We start from the raw sequence: 9115 nt of genomic DNA, 5'->3' as shown, positions 1-9115 counted from the left end.
GAGCAGAACAGGAGAAGAGCAGCAGACGGGAAGAGCGGATACAGGTAAGACAGAACTAAAGAAGAGCAGAAGAGAGGAATGAGAAAGGATGCAGGTAAGGAAGAAGAGCAGCGGACAACAGGGGCAACACAGGAAAGGAGCGGAGGCAGGCAAGGCAGAAAAACAACGGGAAGAGGAGATGAGCAGAAGAGGAGAAGAGCAGAAGAAAAAGGAGAGGGTGAAGGTAAGGAAGACGTGCAGACGAGGAGAAGAGCAGAAAGGGAGATGAGCGGATAGAGGTAAGGCAGAAAGGCACAAGTGGAGAGGAGCTGAAGAGGAGAAGAGTGAATGGCTGTTTGGCAGAAGGACGGAAGACGGGAAGAGAGGACAGCGGTCAGTGAGAAGTGCAGAAGAGAAAAAGAGCAGAAGGGAGGAAGAGAGGGCAGAAGAGCAGAGAAGGAAACACAGCCTGGAGCAGAAGAGCAGAGAGTGGTGGGAAGAGAAGAACAGTAGAGCATGAGAGGTGCAAAGAGGATGCAGTGAAGTGGGAAGAGCAGATGAGAAGAACGGGAGAGGATGCGGGTAAGAAAGAAAAGCAGAAGAGGAGTAGACGTGCAAGAGATGAGTGAGCATCCAAGGAAAGAAAAAGAGCAGAAGAGCTGAAGAGGAGAGGAGAAGAGTCAGGGAGAAGAGCTGAAGGTTGGATGGTGGATGAGGAAAGGGAAGCAGCCAAGAGGGAAGAGCAGCAAAGACAGTGCTGTGTGTTCTGCCCCAAGATACGTTGGAAGCCAGGAGAAAAGGCCCACGCTCTCAGGTTAGAGATGGGACGAAAAGGATGTTTGGGTCTGACCATGGCAAGCCTGGGGGAAAGGGGCTGAGCCCAACGGCCACAGAAGCCCCGTTGGGGGAGGGGCTCCCCTAACTGCCACTCTCCAGCTGTCATGGCAGGTAAGGCAGCAGGCTCCCCCTGCTCCCGTGCTTCAGCTGGCCCCAGCTGAAGCCCCAGATCCCAGCTGAAGCCCCACATGCCACCCTTGTGAGCCACATCTCAGCCCAGAAGCCCAGATCTCAGCCCAGTGCCCCTTATGGCCTTTCCCCACAGAGAGAATCCCTCGAGGAGCGCTGACGGTGCCTGTGACGCCTGAAGCCACTTTCATTCAAGCCACTGTGCCGCCACCGGACCCCGCCTGGATGCAGCCCACCATCCGCGGACCGATGCCGGTACCACCCCAACCCCTCCCTGTCCCCAGTGCCACCCACCTGGTGCCTCAGGCCTCTGTCTGGCCTGGGGTACCAGGTGTCTGGGGACAGGCAGCACAGCAGCTCCCACCTGGGGGGCTGCCCCTAACTGCGGGGCTGCACTCACCGCTGCTGCAGCTGCTGCCTGGGGGGCTGCACCCACCGATGGCTCCCCCCGCTGCCCCTGGTCACTGCTGGGGACATCCCCTGCTGGCAGGGACGCTGCTGCCCCAGCAGCGCATGGGGCTGTGGCCTGGGGCCGTGCCCCATGCAGAGCCCCCGCAGCCCGCAGGCACCTGCCTGCCGCAGGCCCCCGGCCGCCCCGGCCCCCCGCCACTTCTTTTGCAGGTACCGGCACTGCAGCAGCACGTGCTCCCCGTGCCCTGCACCCTGCCCGCCAGCTGGGAGCCGCCCATGGAGCCCTTGCAAGACACCGTGCTGCTCATGGAGGACCAGGGGCACCCAGCGACCACCCATGGCTGCCCCCATCCTGACACGGCTCCACTCACCTGCAGCGCTGCCACGCCGCAATCAGGCGGTGAGTTCAAAGGCTGCACAGCGGCTGGCTGTGGAAAGCTGCCGGCATTGCCCCACTGGGGATCTTCTGGCTTTTCCAGCAGGGACAACAAGCGCAGGCACCCCGCAGGACACAGCAGACATGGATCATCTGCTGGCATGGATCGACCACGGTGAGTTTGTTGGCATCAGAGCTGGCCAGGCTTGGTGGTACCCAGTGCTCCCAGCTGTGGGAGAGCTGCCAGCATTGCCCCACTGGGCAATGGATTTTCTTCCTTCCCCAGAAGTCACATCTGAGATGGCCATCCCAGACGACAGCGCAGACTTTGACCAGCTGCTGACGTGGATCAGCCAGGGTGAGTTTGGGGGCAGCAGAGCTGCTGGGGGGGGTGTCTGCACCGAGTGGCCGAGTGGGAAAGCTGGAACTGCCCCCCTGGGGATTTTCTTCCTTCCTTTTCCAGAAGAGACACCCAGCAGCAACAGACGTGAGGACGACGTGGAAATGGACAGTTTCCTCACCTGGATTCTTGGTGAGTTTGTGGCTTACAGAGGTGATTGACGGGTGGCTGTCTGCACCCAGCAGGTGTGGGAAGGCTGCCATCATCCTTCTGCTCTGGGTGATGCTCTTGCTTTTTCAGAAGCGACGAGTGCTCTGGAGGTCCCCAAGCACAACCAGGGCCTTCCTGCAGTCACAAGAGAGGGGACCAAAGAGAATGAGAACAACACAGAGCACCCTGATTCCCCGGAGGCCAGCAGGGAGCTCAGCAAAGAGCCCGATCCTGAATCAGGGCTCCTCGCAAACCTGCTCTGGCGGCAGCCAGCATCGCCTGAGCTGCCTGAGCCAACCCCCCTGGCTGCCCCCGCACCTCCGTCGCCCCGCACCGCACATCTGATGGAAGAGGCGCGGCGGAGGCAGCCCCGGGTGCATCTCAGACGCCTGGCACTGCCACCCGGGTGCATCTCCTGCCGGCTGGCAGACAAGGACAAGCAGCACGGGGACAGCAGCCAGCCGGCCAAGCACCCCGTGCCTCCTCTGATGCAAACTGGACAGCTCATGGAGGAGGCACAGCGAAGGCAGCCCCGAGTGCTTCTCACCCGCCTGGCACTGCCCACCCCCCTGGCTGCCCCCGCACCTCCGTCGCCCAGCACTGCACACCTGATGGAGGAGGCACGGCGGAGGCAGCCCCGGGTGCTGCTCAGCCGCCTTTGACTGCCACCCGGCTGCATCTCCTGCCAAATGGCAGACAAGCAGCACGGGGACAGCAGCCAGCCGGCCAAGTGCACAGCACCCACCTGCACCACCACAAGAGGCCAGAGCAGCGGGCACAAGCAGCACACTGGCAGCCAGTGTCCCCGCCACAACCAGGAAGCCACCGCGCTGCCAGCATGTTCCAGGACACAACCACCGGCGCTAGGCGGAGCTGCCTGTGTCAGCACGGCGGCCGGCAGGAGGACTCGGTGCCCATCACACCCCAACAGCGGCTCCAGCGGGAGCGGACCAGGAAACCGGCCCACTTGATGGAGCAGGAGACGTGGCCGTAACCGACCAAGGCGCTTCCCTGTAGCCCTGGGCTCCTGGCCAGCCCCCACCACACACAGAGAGCAGCGGCAGTGTTCCAGGGGCACCAGCACCAGCCCCAGCCCTACCCCTCCCAAACTGGGCTGTCCACAAACGGCATCTTGGACTGGGGCACTGTGGGGCTCTGAAGCTGATGGACCGACAAAGCGTTGCACTGTCAAAGCTCCGGGCTGGGAAATGCTGGGTGGGGGGTGGGAAGTGGTTGGGGGGGGAAGGGGTGGGAATTCTTGGGGTGGCCAATATTAGGGTGGGAATTGGGGGTGGCTGGTGGGTGGGAATTGGGGGTGGGGAATTTTTGGGGTGGGGGAGTGGTTGGGGGGCGGGAGTTTGGGGTGGGAATTTGTGGGAATTGGCGGTGGGACCTTTTTGGGGTGGGCAATGAAATGGCTGTACTCTGCTACTGGTGGGGTGGGAATCTGGGGGGCTGTTGTAATACCAGAAGAATTTTACAGAGCAGCAGCCATGCATCAAGAGAAGGGCTTCACAGAGCAGCAGCTGTGGAGGGAGAAACAGCATGAGAACCAAGGACACTTCTAGGAAAAAAATGAGTATCTCGCAGCTTTCAAGGGGGGTCTTTGACCAGGCGTTGTTATTGCGGTAGCTTTCCTCCAATTGGTGTGTATGGTTTTAAACGCCCTCATCTGTCTGCTATAAAAGCATGGCTTTTCGGGCAGTCGATGGACGCAGCCATATTTAACCATACTGCTGTCTGGCTGTTTGTCCTAGCACGCTGACCTTTTGCCTTCAGGTTTGCCAACTACTGTCTCAGAAACCAGAGTTATTAGGCATTATCCAGGTTATCTTGTGCTTCTACTAATTTAATAGATTGGATGTGAATCCAATAGGATCTGATGTTACCAATGGTGCTGGAATCTGCGGCAATAATCATTGAATGTATTAGTAATGCTCGGTTATGATGCTATTACCTCTCTTATATCCAACTAATTTGGATTTTTCAAATATGACCACACATCACTTGAGAGGAAGGCGCACGCTCATAGAACTGAATGGGAGAGTTGATTTCATTTTCCAAGCAGGTGTTCCACTTGGGCTCTGTATCACGCACTGGCCATGCGGATATGGAGTAAAACTGGAAGAAATCCCTCAGACCCCGAATGCAGGAGAGAATGTGTGGTGGGTGAGAGAGGAAAGGTGCACTTTGAAGCAGGGGACGCCCTGCTGGCACTGCCTGCCGCATCCACCACCAACATGGTTTGCTGTTTATCCTGCTCCACAGCTGCTGCTCTGTCAAGTCCTTCTCTTGATCCATGGCTGCTGCCATTCTTCTTGGATTACAACAGGGGGCTGGGAGGTTTTTTTGCACAGGGAGGGAACTATTGGTGGGAGGGAGCAGGGGGGCGAGAAGTTGATTGAGGGTGGGAGTTTTAGGGGGTGGGATCAGAAAGAATTGTTAGGGTGGGAAATGGTTGGGAATACTGTCATTTCTTTACTGTTTGGTATGTTTAATTATTAAATTCCTTGCATTCACTTTGCTACACCTCTGCTTGCAGCCGCTAGTTCAGTTACAAAGCCCACCTCCCCAGGCCCCCGGGCCCACCTTCAGGGCAATGTGAAAGGGCAGCAGAAAGGGCAGTGTCCCAGATCTGCCACCACCATTGGACCCATCCCTCCCCTCCTCAGTCAGTTCTGCGTAGGAATGGAGGGATGAGAAAGGGGGATGGACGGGAATTCTGGGAGAGCTGAGTGGCTCAGCCTGGAGTGGAGGAGGCTCACTGCCATCCCAGACACAGCCATCAGTCCCCAGGTGCAGAGAGGACTGAGCCAGGCTGCACCCTGCAGCACCCAGCAGCAGGATCCCAGTCTGAGGCCTGCCTAGGTCGTGTGGCTGCGCTGCAGGCTGAGCTATGGAGAAAGCCCCACTTGGAGATTTCTTCGCTCCCTGAATGTTCCCCCCTTTCTCCATCTTGCTCTGCTCCATCCCCAGCCGCAGCCCGGCGTCCCCGACATGTTGCTGTGCTTGCAGAGCTGGACTTGGCCCTTGACCTGTACAGGCCCCTGTCCCCACCTGTCGGATATCCACCTTGCCTTCTCACCCCTCTCTCTAGATCCAGTTCATGCCCCATCTATCTCACCTCCATGTCCCACCTACGTCCTCTCTACGTCTTTTGGTCTCCCCCAAACCACCCTCACGGTGCCTTACCTCCTGGCAGGCTCAGGGAAGGAGCACCCGGTGCCCTGAGCCCACAGGCCCAGCCCTGCACAGCACTGCACACAGCACTGTCATGGCGGCGCCCGGTGCTGCCGCACAGCATCCTGGGAGTGGTAGTTCCTGCGGGGCCTGCAGCTCCCAGCAGGCCCTGCAGCTCCCAGCAGGCCCGGGCGAGGGCAGAGGGGAGCAGTGCTGTCAGCCGGGGGCTCGCCCAGAGAGCCCGATGTTCGGAGCACTTCACACCAGGAACTTTGGACTCGGCTGCTTCTGTCCACAACGTCCCTGAGCTGCTCAGGAAGCACAACTGTCTCACCCTCTGAGAGCTGGGCTGTGCAAAGGAGGCTGCAGTTGCAGGCTCTGCTCTGCCCTGTTCCAGCAATGCACTTCCTTACAACTGGAGCACTGTCACGCTTGCTTCTTGCTTCAACGGAGCAATCGCCCACCGCTTTGCACACCTCTGTGCTCGTGCAAATGGCCACCACCCCATCCCTGCACACACACACACACACACACACACACACACACGTACCACCCCATCCCTGCACACACACACATACACACACACACACACACACACACACGTACCACCCCATCCCTGCACACACACACACACACACACACACGTACCACCCCATCCCTGCACACACACACACACACACACACACACACACACACATGTACCACCCCATCCCTGCACACACACACACACACACACACGTACCAACCCATCCCTGCACACACACACACACACACACACACACACACACACACACACGTACCACCCCATCCCTGCACACACACACACACACACACACACACGCATGTATCACCCCATCCTTGCACACACACACACACATGTACCACCCCATCCCTGCACACACACACACACACACGTACCACCCCATCCCTGCACACACACACACACACACACACACACACGTATCTCCTCGTCCTTGCACACCCACATGCGTGCACAAATCTCTGCAGTGCATGGACACACCTGTGCACACCCACATGTGTGCAGCCCCAGCACTGCCCACAGCTCCCTGCACGCTCATTTGTGCATGAAGAGGAACGTCTCAGTGGAAGCGTGGCTGTTCCTCCCCTCTGACGGGGCTGGTGTGGGACAGAAGAGGAAAGCAGAATGCGGCCACATTTCCTCCAGTGGAAGACTTTCCATTTCTGCAGTACCCTCTGCAGATGACACAAATGCAAATGCACCTTCTTCCCAGCAACATTTGCCTTTTTTTTTTTTTTCCACACTGAGTATGCATGAGGCTCTTCATCATATTCTGCTGGCTTGTCACCCTTGTTGATGCATGGAGAAACAACAAAGCCCTAGAGTAGTGTATGCAATTTGGAATTGGAGAGCTTACTTAATTGCTTCTTCTCAAAGAACAAACTCCAGAGAGACATGGAGACAGCTCCAAACAGAATTGAATAATGGGACTAAATTGATGGAGAGCAGAACTTCCTGCCAAGGCTTGTCAGCTAGTCTTAATTTTGCTTTTCTTCTCTCAGTCATGTTAGCATAATATTTCGTACTGGCAGGTCTGCCCCCAGAATTAATTGAATTAGCTGATGGACGTTTCCATGTGCTTTGCACTGTAATGTGACTATCAAATGAGTAATCAATGCTGTTATTTTAAAATCTGTGCTGGCAAACTGTAAGACAAACAACTGCTGTTGGTAGCTTGGTTACTGCAGAATCAGCTTTTGTGTATCTCATAGATAGGGAAGAGACCCTTAAGGGTCAGCTAGTTGGACTCCCCCCGCAATGAACAGGGGCACCGCAGCTCCATCAGGTGCTCTGAGCCCTGTCCAGCCTGACTTTGAACATCCTCAGGCTCACCAATCTTATACCCATGCCACACACTCGCAGTATTTCACCATTCAGCATCGCCACTTGTATCTTCTCTTGCTGTAAACCAGAGCTAGCTGGTAAATCATCTGCTGTGCGGGTCAGCTGTGTCTCTCCCATGGGCATCACGTGGCTGCTGGGAGGCTCTGAAGAGCTGCAGCCAGAGGTGTGTCACCCGCTGGGCCTCGTGCCCAAAGGAGCCCACAGGAAAGTGTTGTTGCAGTTTGTCATGCACTGCACTGCCATGAGACTTGACGTGCCAGACATCCTCTGACACGTGAGCTCCTGCATCCAGGCAGGACATCTGAGACGTCTCCTTCAGCCTGACGTGGCTGCAGTTTCACACTGGTTTTACTAAGGAAGGAGAAGGCACGTGGATGAAACTCTTTTCCTGCTCTTCCTGGCATTAGCTCATAGTACAAGTAAAGCATTGTCAGGTCAAGCCTGGAGGAGTAATGCTTGTCACTGACATGTTCCTGTTCAGGGTGGAGCTGGAGGGTAAAATAACACAAGAAATTGTCATTGAAATTCAATATCTGTGAAATTCAGCTGGCTGCATTCACAGAACCTGGCATTAAGATCTGTTTTCTGGTTTATATCTTGAGCCTCTTTTCCATAACCCAGTACTCATTTATGAACTGAAGCTCTACTGAAAGCCTTTCGCTGTGTATGCTCATGCTGCAGTGCAGCGCTTGTGACCTTTAACAGCACATTCACGTTCCTCTGATCACAGGATCCTTAAGGTTGATTAAGACCCTCTAGTCCGACTGCTCACCCATCACCACCATGATGCTCACCATCAGCTAGCTAAAAACTCAGCAGAGATGATAGATCAAGCACAACACTGGATTTGGGATGGCTAGAGAATCCTAAGATATTGAAGGATTGCTTGCAGGTGGTGTTGGCTCAGGTATTCACCCTGCATCCCACCTCCTGTTCTGTTTGGTTGAGAATCATGCATTCTGCAATTTCACTTTGTTATTCAAAGACTCTGGCTTTATCTGTTGAAAAACTGATCTAAAACAAGCCAAGAAGACTCCGTTGGAACTGGTTGATGCAGAACAAAGGCATCCCCAAAGGACAAGTTGCACTGTTTGATGAACATTATTGGATGAGAGCTAAGCTAAGATTTAAAAAGTTCTGGGGCTGTCTCTGAGCATCAAATACAGAGGAAGCCTGCATGATTCCCTGAGAATGGATACCTCCTACTTTGGTGTTGGGTTAAGGGAACACTAGCAGTAACTCCTATCACAAAATGTCACATGGCTCAGACAAAAAAGCCATCAAGAGGGCTTAATTAATAGCACCAAATGGTCACAAGATGGTCTTAGGGCAGGGCAGTAATCTATCTATGTGATATTGGTTGGTGCTATTAGTTCTTCACAGCTTGACTCTAGAGGGACTGTTCTTCTTTGGTCACCTAGTTTTAAAAGAATACATGGCTCCTGTCTATTACAATTTTTAACGCATTATTTGTTCACTGATGCCATAAATGTGCCTGTCATAGCAATTGGCCTTGGTATATTCAGTGACTGAAAGCAACAGTTGTTGCTCTAAGAACTGCAATACTAAGCTAGGTCTGCCTGTAGCTGACAGCCATCAGCTTGCTCCTCAGGCAGGTTCTGTCTGGATGGAATGAAGGGCATGAAATACTGATGTGCTCATCAAACGCTGCTTGTTAGCTTAGAGACAAGGTGTTGAACAGGTTTGTTCATGTATTGCAAACACGTTACTTAGCTGCCTTCATTTTAGCTTCAGAAGAACATGTGCA

The 9115-nt window shown here is 55.0% G+C and overlaps 1 protein-coding gene across 1 annotated transcript; it reads left to right on the top strand.

Moving 5' to 3' along the window:
• The first annotated feature begins 643 nt into the window (after positions 1-643).
• On the top strand, positions 644-3479 carry LOC146755954 (uncharacterized). The gene is made up of 4 exons (XM_085525117.1): positions 644-1756; positions 1836-2090; positions 2196-2264; positions 2373-3479. The coding sequence occupies exons 1-4, from the start codon at positions 1171-1173 to the stop codon at positions 2942-2944; spliced, it is 1482 nt and encodes a 493-aa protein (XP_085381243.1). The 5' UTR covers positions 644-1170; the 3' UTR covers positions 2945-3479.
• The last annotated feature ends 5636 nt before the right edge of the window (positions 3480-9115 follow it).

The sequence above is a fragment of the Coturnix japonica genome, chromosome 29 (assembly GCF_054131305.1).
Source record: "Coturnix japonica strain WE chromosome 29, WE-NBRP24, whole genome shotgun sequence".
NCBI classification, from domain to species: Eukaryota; Metazoa; Chordata; class Aves; order Galliformes; family Phasianidae; genus Coturnix; species Coturnix japonica.
This window is presented reverse-complemented; position numbering and strand designations above follow the sequence as displayed.